At 47.0% G+C, this 19,261-nt stretch overlaps 2 protein-coding genes across 2 annotated transcripts in view; both read left to right on the plus strand.

Moving 5' to 3' along the window:
* The window catches only part of LOC148368209 (uncharacterized), a 44,167-nt gene extending 26,881 nt beyond the window's left edge, over window positions 1–17,286 (plus strand). Inside the window, exon 2 of the mRNA XM_088330216.1 lies at window positions 14,888–17,286. Within this exon, the coding sequence (XP_088186342.1) occupies window positions 15,265–17,064 (1,800 nt within the window). The 5' untranslated portion in view covers window positions 14,888–15,264 and the 3' untranslated portion in view covers window positions 17,065–17,286. The remainder of the gene's footprint in view (window positions 1–14,887) is intronic.
* The window catches only part of LOC148368211 (uncharacterized), a 157,539-nt gene that overhangs the window by 15,905 nt on the left and 122,373 nt on the right, over window positions 1–19,261 (plus strand). The window lies entirely within an intron of this gene.

Genomic DNA, 19,261 nt, shown 5'->3' on the forward strand with positions numbered 1-19,261 from the left:
TTCGTGTGGTGTCACGGGTCTTCAGTGTTCCCAGGTCCACCGTACAAAGAATTGTCCACCGGGTCGCGCAGTTAATGTGGAAGAAATTGCCCAAAGTCATGTTTTAGGCTCTGGAAGTCAGACCCACATTTTGCATTCTGTGCTTTTCTGCATTATGACAACTGGGACATCCAAGACCCAGATCAGGATGTATCCGAGGACAATCTGGACCTGCGGCTGCCAATTCCAGAACTCTCTGACCCCGACGAAACATATGGAAATGCCAGAAGAGATGGACTAGCCTCACTGATGTAACAAAGCGCAAGCCCCGCATCATATGGTTGGATCAACTTGAAAAAGTTCCGTTCCTCTTTTATTTCGGATCCTTATTAGTTATTACTGCTGCAGTCACTATTTGTCCTGAGGTCTACACAAGTTCATGTACATACTTGTGTATTTGGTATATTGTTTCTGTAAGTGCAGCCCCTATTCATTAAACCCCTTGGTGGTTTATTTCATAATGTGAGATACTGTGTGTGAACTATGTGACTGTTGGACAGAAAACAACTACAAATCACTCTGGGTTAAAAAATAGTTTACTCTCAGAAAACAAACTCACATTGGGCCGGAATACATAAGAGTAAATTAATAATGTGTCACAAAATGTAACAAAAATGTACCAATACTTCCATCTAACTGGAAATCACAAACTGGAACTTTCTTGTGTTCTTAATGAAATCAAATATTTTCCTTTTATAAAACAAAGGGAAACATGGCAGAGATGTCACAGTTGTGGAAATTTGTCCACGAGCTTCCCAAAAAGGATCGGGAACCGCTCGGTTTTGGCCTCAGTTTCCTTTTCTGTACTCTGGCAGACTCCTCTTTAAAAAAGTCAATGATTGTATCGCGCTTTCTTTTTTTTTCTGGGTGATTTGTGTCAAGGAACAGAACAAGGACTCGGATCCAATAGCGTCAGTTAAAGGCTTTATTGTGACAAGATTCGGTGGAGCAGGCTTGGGACGTCGAGCCTTGGCAGTGGAAAGCCTCTTGGGACGATATGGCAACTCCGTGGTGATAACGCGTGGCGAAACGTAGCAGGTAAGTCGGTGGCCGGGACGGAAGAGTAGATCGTAAACTTTTAACAGACAGGGGTCAGGCAACGAGAATCAGACTTGGAATATACATGGACTTGTGGTACCTTGAATGTTGGAGGTTAACTCAGGAAATGAGGAAGACACTCGAACGTCCATCTCTGGACGCTGACAGCTTATGTAGTAGACTTCCACCAATCAAGAGATCGCGTTCCAGCACACCAGCTGATTACCTCAGGTGACTCCGGTTAGGTAATCACGACAGAACCCCCCCCTCAAGGGACGGCTCCAGAAGTCCCCCAGGGAAAAATAAAAATAAATCCAAACACGTCACATGGCAACACCGGTAATCCAAGGGAAAAAAATCACAGGCCAGTTACAAATAATTCCCCAAAACCCAAAATACATCACCAATAATCCAAAAATCGAGGGCCCAGAGGTCGTCCGATGAACCCTCAGAATTCTTCCGAGTGGATAGAGGCCCCTTCGTCCGCATCTGAAGGGGTGGTAGCGGGTGGGTCTGCCGGTGGAAGAGCAGCAGCGTCGGACCTACGACGACGACCACGGCGTGGTGCTGGTTGGTCAGGATGCAGTTGATGGAATTCTGCCACAAGAGATCGGTCCAGGATCTGCCTGCTGGGAATCCATGATCTCTCCTCCGGACCATATCCCTCCCAATCGACCAAGTACTGGAAGCCCCGACCCCTGCGTCGGGAGCGGAGCAGGCGGCGCACTGTATAGATAGGCTCCCCGTCCAAGGAGCGTGGAGCTGGGGGAGGAGGTGGAATGGGTGCCAACGGACTCTGGCTGACGGGCTTGATTCGGGAAACATGAAACGTGGGGTGCACTCTCATAGATCTTGGTAGACGGAGACGGACTGCTGAGGAGTTGATAATTTTTACTATAGGCAATGGGCCAAGATACCGAGGAGCCAGTTTCCTCGACTCAACCTTCAGTGGAAGATCAGCTGATGCGAGCCACACCTTCTGGCCCACCTGGTACTTCGGAGCAGGACTCCTCCGTCGGTTAGCCCCAACGGCATGAGTCTTGCTTGCCCGAAGGAGTGTGGCCCGAGCACGAGCCCAAGTTCGCCGACAGCGACGTGCATTCGCCGTAGCTGACGGGCAGTTTACTTCCTCTTCTTGACTAGGGAACATAGGGGGTTGGTACCCATACACACACTGGAAGGGGGACATTCCAGTGGATGAGCTTACCAAGGAATTGTGAGCATATTCCACCCATGCCAATTGCCGAGCCCAGGACAACGGTTCACTAGAGACCATGCAGCGAAGTGCCGTTTCCAAATCTTGGTTCACTCGTTCAGACTGACCATTGGATTGAGGGTGGAACCCTGATGAGAGGCTGACAGAGGCACCCAACAGACGACAGAACTCCTTCCAAAACGCGGATGAGAACTGGGGACCACGGTCAGAAACAATGTCCAGAGGGATGCCATGGAGGCGGAACACATGCTGCTGGACTATCAATGCAGTTTCCTTGGCGGAGGGGAGCTTCGGTAGTGCCACGAAATGGACCATCTTACTGAACCGGTCCACGATAGTTAGTACAGTCGTCATCCCCTCGGATACTGGTAACCCCGTCACAAAGTCCAAGGAGATGTGGGACCATGGGCGGCGGGGAACCGGAAGTGGATGTAACAGACCGGCTGGACGTTGGTGGGATGTTTTGTTCTGGGCGCACACTTGACAGGCGGAGACGTATTCCCTAACGTCCTTGGCCATGGTAGGCCACCAGAAGCGTCGGGACAAGAAACTGTGAGTCCGAGCCGACCCCGGATGGCAAGAAAAGTGAGAATTGTGCCCCCATTGGAGGACCTCGGACCGTAAGGGTTCGGAGACGAATAGTCGACCCTCGGGACAGGAGCTGGGACCCGCCTGATCGGGTATCGCCTCTCTGACTCGGGACTCGATATCCCAGGAGACTGCTGCCACCATACAGGAAGCTGGAAGGACCGTTGCGGGACCCTGAGGTGTGTCATTGGAACTCTGGAATTGTCGGGACAGCGCGTCGGGTTTCACATTCCGAGATCCGGGTCTGTAGGACAGAGTGAAGTTAAAGCGGGTGAAAAACAGGGCCCAACGTGACTGGCGAGGATTGAGCCGCTTGGCCGATCTAATATATTCTAAGTTCTTGTGGTCAGTCCAAACTATGAACGGCACCGTTACCCCCTCCAACCAATGCCGCCATTCCTCCAGGGCTAGCTTGACGGCCAACAACTCACGATCCCCCACGTCGTAGTTGCGTTCGGCCGGGGACAACCGCCGGGAAAAGAAGGCGCACGGGTGCATCTTCTGGTCCTTGTCCGACCGCTGGGACAGGACAGCACCCACTCCCACATCTGAGGCGTCCACCTCCACTACCAGTTGGCGTGCAGGGTCCGGTACCTGGAGTATGGGGGCCGTAGAGAAATGGGTTTTTAGACGGTTGAAAGCTGCATTAGCCTCGGAAGACCACCGAAATGGCTCTCTAGGACTGGTAAGAAGCGTGAGGGGAGCTGCCACCGAACTGTAGTTCCTGATGAACCTCCGGTAGAAATTGGCAAAACCAAGGAATTGTTGGAGTTTTTTCCGAGACTCAGGGACAGGCCAAGAGGTGACTGCTGATACCTTGGCAGGATCCATCTGAAGGGTCCCCTCCGCCACGATGTAGCCCAGGAACGAGACTGTCTTGGCGTGAAACTCGCACTTCTCTGCCTTAACAAATAAAGAGTTCTCTAGGAGACGACGGAGAACCAGCTGGACATGTTTTCGGTGTTCATCGAGGGACTTTGAGAAAATCAAGATATCGTCCAGATACACAAAAACAAAACGATTAAGCACATCTCGTAAAATGTCATTTACCAAAGATTGGAAAACAGCTGGAGCATTGGTTAATCCGAACGGCATTACCAGATACTCGTAGTGACCGTTGGGTGTGTTGAATGCCGTCTTCCATTCATCACCCTCCCGGATTCGGACTAAGTGGTAGGCGTTGCGCAGATCAAGTTTAGTGAAGACCGTGGCCCCCTGTAGAAGCTCAAATGCAGAGGCAAGCAGAGGCAAGGGATAGCGATTTTTAACCGTGATTTCATTAAGGCCCCGATAATCTATACAGGGCCGGAGTGACCCGTCCTTTTTTCCCACAAAGAAGAACCCCGCCCCAGCAGGAGAAGAGGAGGGTCGAATGATACCAGCCGCCAAGGCATCGGAAATGTACTCCTCCATGGCCCTCCTCTCGGGAATGGACAAGGAGTAGAGGCGGCCCCGAGGAGGAGCAGACCCCGGCAGGAGATCAATTGCGCAGTCATAAGGTCTATGAGGGGGCAAGGAAGAGGCCTTAGCTTTACTGAAGACCTCCCGTAGGTGGTGGTAACAGGCTGGGACCTTGGACAGATTGGGTGGAGCCCTCGTGGAAACAGGATGATTTGGGTAAGGAGCGGCTTGCAGACAGGTTTGGTGACAGTCCATGCCCCATTCAAGTATCGACCCAGTGCGCCAGTCGAAATGGGGGTTGTGTTGCACCAACCAAGGATGACCCAGGACAAGGGGTTGGTTAGGGGAGTGAAGTAAGTGAAATCGGATCTTCTCTCTGTGATTTCCAGACAACTGTAGTTCAATGGGTTCCGTTATTTGAGATACGGTGCCTAATAGGTGGCCATCCAAAGCCCGAGCTGATACCGGGTTAGGAAGGGTTTCAACAGGTATCCCCATCTTGTGTGCGAGTGACAAATCCAGGATATTTGTTTCGGCGCCAGAATCGATGAGGGCATGGAAGGGTTGAGATGTACCGGAAATAATGAGATTTGCCCGGAGAACAGGTCTATCAGTCTTGGGGGACGATAATAAAGCTGAGCTCAATCGGATGTCCCCTATATCCGACGAGCGTTGGCTTTTAACGGGCAATTGACCACCCTATGTCCCTGGCCGCCGCAGTAATAACATAGCCGTTCGGTACGCCTTCGCTGGCGTTCTTCGACGGAGAGAAAGGTGCGGTCCACCTCCATCATCTCATGAGGTGCGGTAGAATTGGTTGGGGGGTTCGGTATCTTACTAATGTCTTGACTTTGCCGGGTGATGGGTTGTCTGGGATCTTCTCTCTCTCTGCGTCTTGCCTGAACCCTACGGTCGATCCGGGCGGTCAGTTCGATAGCATTGTCAAGAGTTACCGGAGGAGCGTGGGAAACCAATTCGTCTTTGATATAACCGGACAAGCTATGGAGGTAGGCGTCGACCAGCGCCTCTTCGTTCCAGTGACTCTGGGCTGCTAGTGTGCGAAAGTCAATGGCATAGTCGGCAATGGAGCGTCTCCCCTGGCGAATGTTCAAGATTGAACGAGCAGCATCGACTGATGAGGCTCCAGAATCAAAAACTTTAATCATTTCCTGGCTAAGCAAATTAAAAGAGGTGCATGCTGTCGCCCCTCGTTCGTATTCTGCCGTTCCCCACAGGCGGGCTCTGCCAGTCAGATGATTTATCACAAAAGCCACCTTCGCCTTTTCGTTCACAAAGGCTCGCGGTTGTAGATCAAAAATTAGTCGGCAATTTATAAGAAAGGGGCGGATCTGGGCGGGCTCTCCACTGAATCTCTCTGGCGAACCTACTCGTGGTTCAACACTGCCGACCTGATCAGAAAGGGGCGGAACTGGATCTCGTGCTCGTGTTGCCGGGGAAGCTTCGTACTGTTCAAAAAAATCTTGGTGACGTTGTACTTGCCGGACTAGTGTGGATACGTCGTGGACGATTTGTTGTATTGCGCCTTCGGTGTGTTGTAGGCGCTGTAGCGCGGATTCCTGTTCGGCATTTCCGCATCTCTCAGAGGTGGGACGAACTGTCGCTGGATCCATGCTTTGGTTCGAGTGTTCTGTCAAGGAACAGAACAAGGACTCGGATCCAATAGCGTCAGTCAAAGGCTTTATTGTGACAAGATTCGGTGGAGCAGGCTTGGGACGTCGAGCCTTGGCAGTGGAAAGCCTCTTGGGACGATATGGCAACTCCGTGGTGATAACGCGTGGCGAAACGTAGCAGGTAAGTCGGTGGCCGGGACGGAAGAGTAGATCGTAAACTTTTAACAGACAGGGGTCAGGCAACGAGAATCAGACTTGGAATATACATGGACTTGTGGTACCTTGAATGTTGGAGGTTAACTCAGGAAATGAGGAAGACACTCGAACGTCCATCTCTGGACGCTGACAGCTTATGTAGTAGACTTCCACCAATCAAGAGATCGCGTTCCAGCACACCAGCTGATTACCTCAGGTGACTCCGGTTAGGTAATCACGACAATTTGGGGTTTGGCGCCGGATCGGGAGATGCCGACGACGTGCCCGGCGGTGTGGATGGTGTAATGGCCGCTCGCTCTTCCACGGGACGTTCTACGTTGGTCTTTAGGTTGGGTAGAAAAAACAAGAATAATTACGTCATGCCGGTGTATCGTCCAAAAACAATAAGGTGCTGGTGGGTTCAGTTCCTGCTCCTCTCAACTTGCCATTGGTGGTTCTACGGGTTCAGATGGGATGAATGACGCCACCAATACTGGTGGGTCAACGGATGGCCTACCGTCGAGAACCGCACGTGCGGCCTCGTGATAACGCCATTTTGATCCCGTCTGTTCTCCGATACAAGTGATCTGATGAGCTTATAACTCGAGTGTGAGGGAAGAGGTGAAAATGTCAGAGTTGAATAATGCAGAAAAGGAAAGAGAGTGTCAGAGGATAGGGGAAGAGTATGAACGGAGTAGTAGAAGGGAAGTGGAGAATGTGGAAATGGAATGGAAGTGATTTAAAGAAGCAGTGTTGCGGATAGGTCAGAACAGTTCAGATGTCATCTACCTCAGCACGGGCTCCCCCCAAGGCTGCGTCCTAAGCCCCTTGCTGTTCACCTTGATGACACACGACTGCGTCCCTAGGTCCGCCACAAACGACATCGTGAAGTATGCTGACGACACAACAGTGGTGGGCCTCATCAGGGATGACAACGACCTGGCCTACAGAGAGGAGGTGGAGCAGTTGGTGGGCTGGTGCAGGGACAACAGCCTGGTCCTGAATGTTGACAAAACTAAAGAGATCATTGTCGACTTTAGGAAAAACCAGCCCAACCATGCCCCACTTTGCATCAACAACAAGGCTGTGGAGGTTGTCAGCAGTATCAAGTTCCTAGGGGTGCACATTACAAACAAACTCACCTGGTCCGTGAACACTACATCACTGGTTAAGAGGGCACAGCAGCGCCTGTACTTCCTGCGGAGTATGAGGAGAGCCCACCTGCCCCCACCCTCCCTCATCACATTCTACAGGGGCACCATAGAGAGTATCCTGACCAGCTGTATCTCTGTGTGGTGTGGAGGCTGCAGCGCTACCGACTGGGGTAGTGTGAGGAGGGTAACGAGGACAGCAGAGAAAATAATCGGGACTACACTTCCCTCCATTCAGGACATTGGCCAGAAGCGCTGCCTATCCCATGCTAAGAACATTACCGGGGACCCCTCTCACCCCCATCATGGACTGTTCACTCTGCTAGCCTCTGGGAAGAGGTTCTGCAGTGTGCGGTGCAGGACCACCAGGCTCCGCAATAGTCTAGTCCCCCTGGCCATTAGACTGTTAAATGGTCAATCTAACATATAGTTAACTTAAATCTAAACGGCTGCTAATCTGTCTTTTTGCACTACTGGCAGTTTTTTATAGCTTGCCACTCATTGCACATTGCTCTCTGCACTATGGTAATTACAGCGTTATTGTTACAGTGTTAATGTTACTGTGTACCTGACTTGTTAACCTGGCTGCCCATTTTGCACATCTGGTTAGCTACTCTTCTTGCACTATCGGCACTATGGTAAAATACTATACGTAGCCAATTACAATACAACTTTATTTATATCTGTACATTCAAGGAAACTGTGGGGGTCAGATGCATCGACATTTCGTTCTGTATACACGTGTACTAGAATGACAATAAAGTAGATCTGAATCTGAATCTGAATCTGATGATTCAAACTGAATAGAAATATAGATTAATATTTCAGCAATATTATTTTGTATAATGTACAATATCGTGAACTGAAAAATCTGAAGTGATAACTGATTTGTGTTATCGGTTAACTGTGATGATTAGAACTGAATGAATATATAAATTTATATATTTATTTATATATTTGTCACCGATTTACAATTTCAACCTGGATAAGACTAAATTTCAGGGACCCATAGTTCTCTGTTGGGACCCATAGATTTTTGAGTATTTGAGTCCCCGGGACCCATCACTTTTCAGAGGTGAAATGAACACTGTGTGACACACCATGTGGTTAGCACCTCCACTGGTTTTCAACCACTATGAAGGAAATTAGCATTTTAGTACAACGTATGGCAAAACTAACATAAATGGCGACAGAAACAAAACGAAAATGAATCCAAACAGCTTGACAACATCGATTACATTACTGTGTAAGTTGCGACATTCGTTAGTTGTGCTTTTAATGTTGTTAGTAAACTTATTTTTTGCTGAACACCAAAAAGATCATGGCTCACCGTTGGCAGCGCGCTGGAGATTGCTAACAATGTCCTGTTTCCCCTCATAAAATCAGAGACTAAACTTAACCTTAAACCATACCAGCAGGTGGCGCTGTTGGACTCGTCATTGCAGGACATTTACACACAAACTATACAAACATATTTCAGCTGGAATTTCAACAAAACAAAAGTTATTATGATACCTGTTACACAGTGTTAAATTTTAACTTCTATAATGGTTTGTAAATGTTTTTTTTTAAAAGCATTTTTTTTAGTTTTTCAATATTTTTCAAGTAAATTTTCCGGAATAAGAGCAAGTGTTGACGTTGATAACAAAATGTTACAAAAAGTTAAAATCAGTTTTAAAATGAGCAGGTTAGTTGTCTGTCCCTGTGTGCCCCTCGATTGGCTGGCAACCAATGGGATGGGCTCCAGCACCCCCGTGACCCTACTGAGGATAAGCGGTGCAGCTAAAGAGATGAGGTTGTGATTTATTTTCAATGTACATCCATTGCGCGACGTTGCCCTGACCAAGATGGCCGCCACGTAGGCACGCGAGTTAGCGGGCTGCTACAGCACGCCGACATATCTAGTCATGTTTGTATTTGTGTCCCACAATCCATTGCGGCGGGGTTTCGAATGTGAAGGTGTCATGGCTGCCGAACAAGAAAATGTCGAGAAAGTCCTGTAGTCGACTTCAAACGACGTAAACTCGAAAGAAGTATCACTTTGCGGTCCTTTCCGAAGTTTTGTCCTTTTTAATCCCGAATTGGAGCGTTTTTTCGTTCAAAATGTGCTCCAGTGGGGAAGGACCTTTTCAAGAGAAGCTTCTGGGAGCCAAAGAGGAGACCGAGCGGGAACGTCGGCGACCGGACGCTATTTCCAAGCAGCTCGGGGCAGGTCCGTCTTTTTCGCTTCTCCTACAGTGACAATGCTTCCCAAACTTTTGCCGGCCAGCAAAAAAATCTACTATTCAAAAGAAAGAAAGAATAGTGGTTTTAAATACAGTTTTTTAGCCTTTGACTGTAAATAACTCATTTTTCACCTCCAGCAAATACTAAAAGTGCAAACATTTAGGCTCTCGAGTGACTCGTTTAAAGTAACATGAAAACTTCAATGGCCCCCTGGAATTTTTAACTCAAACTAAAAACCAAAAGTGCAGGAAATAAAATGAAGTCTAGCAACAACTCGTATGAAATCACATAAAAACTGAAATAGTTCCTTGATTTCTTTACAATAAAAAAATGACAAATACCAACATGACTTAAAACCAAAAGTGCATCGCAATTTCAGCTGTGCGGATTTTACACAACCATGTGGAAATGTCAGGGTTTGGTGCCTTCAGTCCTTCTTATATCCAAAACATGTCAGCTTTACCACGTGTTCCAGCCCCCTCCTCTTCTTGCAATTAGACAATCAGCCACCTCTTCTATGAATACCCCAGGCTTCCACCTCATTTTGCTGAACTGTTTCTATTCCCGTTGACTTTGACTCACCAAAACATCAAGCTTTGCCTCCCACGACTTCCTCTTTTCAATTCCCTTCACGTTTCTCCACTTCAAGACTTTCCACGAATCTCAAACATCCTCTTAAGGGTATTCCAAAGTCTACTTTTCCCTCCTCCCCAAGAACTCCCCCAGGTCTCCCTCTCAGGTTTTCCCTCCTTGTCCCAAAACGTCAACAGTCTTCTTTAAGGATATTACTAGGTAACTTATTTTCAAGATTCTCGTCACCCAAAGATGTCCTCTCAAGTTTCCCTCTCAAGATCTCTACTACCCAAGTCCCACACCCCCTTCTCGCCAGTACAGTCTTTTGTTGTTGCTGTTTAGATAAACATCTCTCAAGTCAGGTCTTACCACATCCCTTGTGCCCTGCGTTTGGGACTGTCCGACACCTCGTGACAGGAAATGTTCCAATCTCGACTTAAGACACAGCGATATCTAAATGCTTAAACGTAACCTCATACTTTTGTTTGAGGACGAGCTGCGCTTCACCTGAGCCTGACACATCTAGAGGAGAAGAACACCCATGTGCGGATGCTGTTCCTGGACTTCAGTTCAGCATTCAACACCATCATCCCACAACATCTGGTAGACAAGATGAGACTCCTGGGTTTCAACACCCCCCTGCGGAACTGGCTGCTGGACTTCCTCTGTGACAGACCCCAATCAGTGCGGATAGGTCAGAACAGTTCAGATGTCATCTACCTCAGCACGGGCTCCCCCCAAGGCTGCGTTCTAAGCCCCTTGCTGTTCACCTTGATGACACACGACTGCGTCCCTAGGTCCGCCACAAACCACATCGTGAAGTATGCTGACGACACAACAGTGGTGGGCCTCATCAGGGATGACAACGACCTAGCCTACAGAGAGGAGGTGGAGCAGTTGGTGGGCTGGTGCAGGGACAACAGCCTGGTCCTGAATGTCGACAAAACTAAAGAGATCATTGTCGACTTTAGGAAAAACCAGCCCAACCATGCCCCACTTTGCATCAACAACAAGGCTGTGGAGGTTGTCAGCAGTATCAAGTTCCTAGGGGTGCACATTACAAACAAACTCACCTGGTCCGTAAACACTGCATCACTGGTTAAGAGGGCACAGCAGCGCCTGTACTTCCTGCGGAGGATGAGGAGAGCCCACCTGCCCCCACCCTCCCTCATTACATTCTACAGGGGCACCATAGAGAGTATCCTGACCAGCTGTATCTCTGTGTGGTGTGGAGGCTGCAGCGCTACCGACTGGGGTAGTGTGAGGAGGGTAACGAGGACAGCAGAGAAAATAATCGGGACTACACTTCCCTCCATTCAGGACATTGGCCAGAAGCACTGCCTATCCCATGCTAAAAACATTTCCGGGGACCCCTCTCACCCCCATCATGGACTGTTCACTCTGCTAGCCTCTGGGAAGAGGTACTGCAGTGTGCGGTGCAGGACCACCAGGCTCCGCAATAGTCTAGTCCCCCTGGCCATTAGACTGTTAAATGGTCAATCTAACATATAGTTAACTTAAATCTGAACGGCTGCTAATCTGACTTTTGCACTACTGGCAGTTTTTTTTTATATAGCTTGCCACTCCTTGCACATTGCTCTCTGCACTATTGTAATTACAGCGTTATTGTTACAGTGTTAATGTTACTGTGTACCTGACTTGTTAACCTGACTGCCCATTTTGCACATCTGGTTAGCTACTCTTCTTGCACTATCGGCACTATGGTAAAATACTATACGTAGCCAAAATACAATACAACATTATTTATATCTGTACATTCAAGGAAACTGTGGGGGTCAGATGCATCGACATTTCGTTCTGTATACACGTGTACTAGAATGACAATAAAGTAGATCTGAATCTGATAAGTGCGAAAGAAGTGTGCGGAATGAGAAAAGTTGTTCGAGGTGTTAGGAAAGGAAGTGAATGGCGGAATGATGAGGTATCGGGGCCTGTGACATAGAAGAGACGTTTGACCTTTGAGGAGTGGCTGCAAGATAAGAGTGCCGTGAAGTGAAGAAAAGGTTGGTAAAAGCGGCAGTGGAAGCAGCGAAAAGGAAAGCAAATGATGAATGGTGTCGAAAGATAGGAGTGAACTTTGAGCAAAGGAGAAAAGTGTTCTGGAAAGAAGTGAAAAGAGTAAGAAACGATGAGTGTGGAAAGGAAGAGAAAGTGAAAGATAAGGATGGTAGATTGCTGGTTGGCAGTCAGGACGGGATGAGTATTTTGAGGAGTTGCTCAATGTGGAGGACGGGAGAGAAGTGAGAGTCCAGGCGATAGACGGTATGGAGAGAATGCCCGTGTTGGGTGATTGAAATGTGAAGCCTGTCAACATGGGAGGTGCAAGAGGCAGTGAAAGAAATGAAAGGGGGGGAAGGCACCTGGGTTGGATGGCTGTACTGCTGAATGCTTGAAGAAAGGTGGCACGGACATGATTGACTGGTCAGTAGGCTTGTTGAATGTATGCTTTTTAAGTGGTGTGGTGCCTGTTGATTGGTGGAGTGCATGTGTGGTGCCATTTTATAAGGGCAAAGGTGATAAGTATGAATGTTACAATTCGAGAGGTATCGGTTTGTTGTCTGTGCCGGGTAAGCTGTATGGAAGAGTCTTGATTAAGAGAGCGAGAGAAAGAACGAATGAGGTGGTGATGGAGGAGCAGAGTGGTTTCAGGAAAGGAAGAGGATGTGTGGATCAGGTGTTTGCAGTACGACGGGCGTGTGAGAGATATTTTGCAAAAGGTAAGAATGTTTATTTGGCTTTCATGGACTTGGAAAAGGCGTAGGACAGAGTTGATGGAGAGGCGTTGTGGCAAGTGATGGTAATGTATGGAGTAGGTGGAAAGTTGTTGGAAGCATTGAAGAGTTTTTATATGAACAGCAGAGCATGTGTAAGAGTAGGGAGTGAGACAAGTGAGTGGTTCCCTGTGTTGACTGGTGTGAGACAGGGGTTTGTGATGTCACCATGGCTGTTTAATGTGTACATGGATGGCGTGGTGAGAGAGGTGAGTGCGAGAGTATTTGGCAGAGGTATAAAGATGATGGATAGCAGTGTGGCAGCAGGTACGTCAGATGCTGTTTGCAGATGACACAGCGCTCGTGGCTGATTCTGAGGAATCATTGAGAAGGTTGGGAAGTTTGGAAGCGTATGTGATAAGCGTAAGTGATGCGTCAAAGTTGGGAAGAGTAAGGTGGATCAAGTGTTCACGTGATGGAATGGGCATGGCGTTAGAAATAAGGTCGTATGGACAGGAGCTGGAAGAAGTGGAAAGCTTTAGGTACTTGGGTTGTGATGCGGCTGCAGTTGGTGGAATGGAGTGCGAGATATCGCACGGAGTGAATCGGGGAAGCCAAAGTTTTGGGTGCTCTGAGGAGACGTGGCCGCTTTGTCGTGTCCCGTTTCATCTGGAGAGACGAAAGCATGACCAACTTGGGTGCCGGGTCGTTCATGGTCCGAAATTCTTTGTGTGAGTTTTTTTTGCCATTTTCCCCCCTTTTTAAATTTCTGTTATTGTATGTGTTTGTCTTGCTGTCGGCCTCTTGAGGGATATGACCAAGGTGGATAGATAAATGTCCCGTGTTGCTCACCTCCCGGCCGATCGCTTCGACAGCTGTCCTTCGACATAATGTTGGGTTAATGCATTGTCACAATAAGATTGCGGACCTGCAGGTTAGCCTCCTCACTCTCACAGTTGTTTTGTGGTGAACATTTTCTCTGTGAACTGCTCATCATTTTCTGCCCTGAATGTGATCAGGGCTTTGGTTTGCTCCACAGTCTCTGAAACATTAGCCCGCATGACCGCATTAGACACAAGTTGCTCACTCACAGGCCGACGCGACTCGACGCGAGACAGGAAATGATCTGATGTCTCCCGCATAACGATTTCATAGTGAATCGACAAGCGCAAACCTGACGTGGCTGTCGGAGCCTTCTATTGGCCAGCGTCACATATGCTTTAGAATTTAGAATCGATAGAATAGAATTTAAAAGGTACAGAATGCCGACCTCCCCTCCGCGTCAAGAATCGATTCGGTCTCACGTGTTAGCATCATATTGTAAAGAAAACGGGACACGCAGAATCGTGCGCAGTAAACATGCGCAATGACATATATCCATAACGTTATCGTGACTATGCCGCTTCAGCGACCGGCGTTTTGTCCGTGTGGATGTAAAGGCACGACTCCTTTAAGATAAAAACGGGCTGAACCGTGATCTTCCGCACAATTAACGTACTTGGCGGTTTGGAGTGCCAAGAGTCGTCGAGAGTTGGTCGATTTGTGCTCTGTGTAAAGTCGCCATTTGGCAATGTTCATGTTTTGAGGCAACGATAAGGTTTTCCGTTGCATTGATGTCGAAGACATCTCGATGTATTTTGTTTCAAAAACATGCATAGTTGTGAAAAAGGACTTACATTTGTGCGGTTCCTTTCCCGCCATGTTTGTTGATATTGAGAATTCGACTTCTGGGAAGTTACTTTGTTCCAAGTCGGCTCCTGACCTCCTTTTATCCGAAGTGGTTCTTTTGGGGGTCGAAGGGGACTTCCCCCTCGGACTTGAGAGTATTGGGACACGTTACACTTGCACATGCACGCGAAAAACCAAGTGACGAGGAAAAATAGCGAGGGAAAGTGGGAAGAATGGGACGCAGCAAACAATCTGAACAAAGCCACTCTTGGCATCTCGTGGGGATTTCATTCCCAGAGGCCTAATACTCACTGTTCAGCAGCGCCTAAGCCTTTAGAATTTTTCTTACGTTTTGGCACTCGGGGACAATGCTTCTGAAAACTGAACGAGTTGAGGGCAATACAAATAAACGTGACTTGTGTCTTGCAGACGTCGGCCGAGAATATCTTGCTACTGCGCGGCAGGAACCAGAGTTGCCTGCAGTTAAAATTGAGGAGGAAGAGGAACTGAAGCCTTATCACGTGAAGCGAGAGACTGAGGATGGGGAGCCTGTTCACGTTAAAGAAGAGGACAATGTTCCAGTCTTGCGAGTGAGTGGACTTCGTTCAACCGCCGAAGATCAAGGTCAACCTGAAGATCAAGGTCAACCTGAAGATAACGGTCGGCAGGAGTCTCTAAGCATCAGCTCCCGTCAACACGTGGAAACGGAAGATGACGACACGTCCCGCTCCGCTAACGCTGAAGATGGTAACACATGTTCCCAGTGTGGGAAAACGTTTCGACGCAAGTCCTATCTGAAGTTGCATATGAAATTCCATGCTGGCGAGAAGCCTTTTTCCTGCTCAATTTGTGGAAAACAATTCTCCTACAAAGGAAACTTGAAGTCACACACAAAAACCCACACCGGTGAGAAGCCTTTTTCTTGCTCAACTTGCGGTCAAAGATTCACTACAAATGAGAACTTAAAAAGACACACATTAACCCACACTGGCGAGAAGCCTTTTTCCTGCTCCGTTTGCGGTAAAAGATTCACCAATAGTGCCAGCTTAAAAATACACACCAGAACCCACACTGGCGAGAAGCCTTTTTCCTGCTCAGTCTGCGGTCAAAGATTCACCAATAGTGCCAGCTTAAAAATACACACCAGAACCCACACTGGCGAGAAGCCTTTTTCCTGCTCAGTCTGCAGTCAAAGTTTCACTTTAAACGAACACTTAAAAATACACACCAGAACCCACACTGGTGAGAAGCCTTTTTCCTGCTCAGTCTGCGGTCAAAGATTCACCGAAAGTGGGAGCTTAAAAAAACACATTAGAACCCACACTGGCGAGAAGCCTTTTTCCTGCTCAATTTGTGGTAAAAAATTCATCCAAAATGGGTCCTTAAAAAGGCACACCAGAATCCACACTGGGGAGACGACTTTTTCTTGTTCAGTGTGCGGCCGTACATTCACACGGAATGAGAGCTTAAAATTACACCAATTAACCCACACAGGCGAGAAGCCTTTCGCCTGCTCAGTTTGCGGTCAGACTTTTACCGTGAGTGGAAAATTAAAGCGACATATTAGAACCCACACTGGAGAGAAGCCTTTCGCATGCTCAATTTGTGGTAAAAGATTCTCTAGAAATGAGAGCTTAAAAAAGCACAGACTATTCCACACTGGGGAGAAGCCTTTTTCCTGCACAGTTTGTGGTCAAAGATTCACTAAAAGTGGAAGCTTAAAGAAACACATTAGAACCCACACTGGCGAGAAGCCTTTTTCTTGCTCAGTTTGTGGTAAAAGATTCACCGAAAGTCGGAGCTTAAAAATACACTCCAGAACCCACACTGGCAAAAAGCCTTTTTTCTGCTCAGTCTGTGGTAAAATATTCATTGAGAGTGGGAAGTTAAAAATACACCTTAGAACGCACACTGGGGAGAAGCCTTTTGCTTGTTCAGTTTGCGGTCAAAGATTCACCCGGAGTGGGCACTTAAAAAGACACACTAGAACCCACACTGGCGAAAAGCCTTTTTCTTGCTCAATTTGTGATAAAAGTTTCACCCAAAATGCACACTTGAAAATACACCAACTAACCCACACTGGGGAGAAGCCTTTTTCTTGTTCAGTTTGCGGTCAAAAATTCACGCTAAATGCACAATTGAAATCACATCAACTAATCCACACTGGCGAGGAGCGTTTTTCCTGCTCAGTCTGCGGTCAAAGATTCACTTTAAGTGGACACTTAAAAAGACACACCAGAACCCACACTGGCGAGAAACCTTTTTCCTGCTCAGTCTGCGGTCAAAGATTCACCGAAAGTGGGAGCTTAAAAATACACACCAGAACCCACACTGGCGAGAAGCCTTTTTCCTGCTCAATTTGTGGTAAAAAATTTACTACAAACGGGAGCTTAAAAATGCACACCAGAACCCACACTGGGGAGAAGCCTTTTTCTTGTTCAGTGTGCGGCCGAACATTCACACGGAATGAGAGCTTAAAATTACACAAATTAACCCACACAGGCGAGAAGCCTTTCGCCTGCTCAGTTTGCGGTCAGACTTTTACCGTGAGTGGAAACTTAAAGCGACATATTAGAACCCACACTGGAGAGAAGCCTTTCGCATGACGTGGCTGTCGGAGCCTTCTATTGGCCAGCATCACATATGCTTTAGAATTTAGAATTGATAGAATAGAATTTAACAGGTACAGAATGCCGACCTCCCCTCCGCGCCAATTTGTGGTAAAAGATACACAGATAATGGGAGTTTAACAAATCATATCAGAACCCACACTGGTGTTAAGCCTTTTTCCTGCTCAGTTTGCAGTCAAAGATTCACTAAAAGTGGAAGCTTAAAGAAACACATTAGAACCCACACTGGCGAGAAGCCTTTTTCTTGCTCAGTTTGTGGTAAAAGATTCACCGAAAGTCGGAGCTTAAAATTACACTCCAGAACCCACACTGGCGAAAAGCCTTTTTCCTGCTCAGTCTGGTAAAAGATTCATTGAGAGTGGGAAGTTAAAATACACCTTAGAACGCACACTGGGGAGAAGCCTTTTTCTTGTTCAGTTCGCGGTCAAAAATTCACCCAAAATGGACACTTGAAAATACACCAACTAGTCCACACTGCCGAGAAGCCTTTTTCCTGCTCCGTTTGTGGTCAAAGATTCACCGAAAGTGGGAACTTAAAAATACACACTACAACCCACACTGGGGAAAAGCCTTTTTCTTGCTCAATTTGTGGTAAAAAAAATTAACCCAAAATGGAAATATGAAGTTACACACTAGAACCCACAATGGCGAGAAGCCTTTGACCTGTTGACATTGTGGTGAAAAACAAAATATCTATATTGTCAAGTCATTTTTATTTGTGATGCCCTTAATCACAAAGTGTCTCAAAGGGCTTCACAGGTTATTACACTTTATTACACAGACTATTTTTCAGACTATTATTGGACACTAGAAATTACACACAAGAACCCTCACTGGCGAGAAGACTTTTGCCTGCTCAGTTTGTGGTCAAAAATTCATTAAGAGTTGTAAAACATTCAATTGGCTAAGTATCATACAGGTCGTCTATTGGAATATAACGGCCACAAAACCATTTGCCCTCACCTTTTTTCAACCACTGACTGCTACCACGTCAAAAAAGCCACATTCATTAACAGGAAGTGAGCAGACTCTCCACTTGTATCATAAAGATTTGTGACCCCAAAGTCTTCATATGGATTCAAAAGATTCATGATCTGCATATGTGTCATGTTTCTTGATAGATGATCTATTTTATCTCTTGTCCCCATAAAATTTTGCCTTTTATCAATAATTATAATTATCATAACAACAAGATGGCCAACCTAGATCCCAAGGGTTGGGGCCCGTTATCACCAGAGCCCCAAAGCTTGGAGAGCTTGTGGTTCTCTCCGTCCCTGTCGTCCGGATGAGAACAATCCCCGTGAAGTTCACCGCCAAAAGAGATAGGAAGCTTTATTTCTTCATCTTCCTGGTTGGCTATGTGCTGCTTCTCACACACTCCTCCCCCGAGGGACTTTTTTGTTCTCAAAAATACACAAGAATGGTGAGTGCAACAACCTGTCTTTGGTGGTATGGGCAAATATCCCATGTTGGCACGCTATGAAAACAGTCCCTGATTATTGAAATGAGTCTATTATATTCAATCCGGGTTCATTGATAGGTACTGTCGACCTGTTGCATCATTTCTTCCACCTTCCTCCTTGCTCACATTGAGTGCTTGTGTCAACAATGTGCTTTATTCTTTCGTTTGATTCCATTTTCTTTGTCCTGTGAATGAAACATTGTTTAATAAAATCAAACTGTCTGCATTATTTTTGGGTCGATGTTATTTTTCTTCTGAACTGATCACTATCCATATCAAACTCCAAAATCGATCATTTAAAGTTGTATTTAAAGTGGCATCCTTCATGATAAATGCTAGACGCGGGCTATTTCAAACGAATTTGTGTCGGAAACCGAGAGCACCGCCTACTGACCGAATCGGTAACCACCAACTTAGATTTTGAACCAAATAAATATAATTGAAAGCCATAGGGTAATGGGTTGTTATTATGGCCATGAAAGAGTCTGAAATCACGTTACTTTTGCCAGAATCGAAACTTAACTCTGTGTTAAGTCAAGATAAAACAGAAAAGGGACTTGGATTATCATGGACCAAAGTAAAGTTCTCACTGGAAAGCCATATGAACATAAGGAACATGAGGCTTTTATTCCAGTTGCTGCCATGAGCGACTCAACATACGCGCACCATGTGGTCAGCACCTCCGCTGGTTTTCAACAACGTTAGCAGCGC

This window comes from Urocampus carinirostris, chromosome 3 (genome assembly GCF_059441175.1).
Source record: "Urocampus carinirostris isolate Australia breed hairy pipefish chromosome 3, RoL_Ucar_1.0, whole genome shotgun sequence".
Taxonomy (NCBI): Eukaryota; Metazoa; Chordata; class Actinopteri; order Syngnathiformes; family Syngnathidae; genus Urocampus; species Urocampus carinirostris.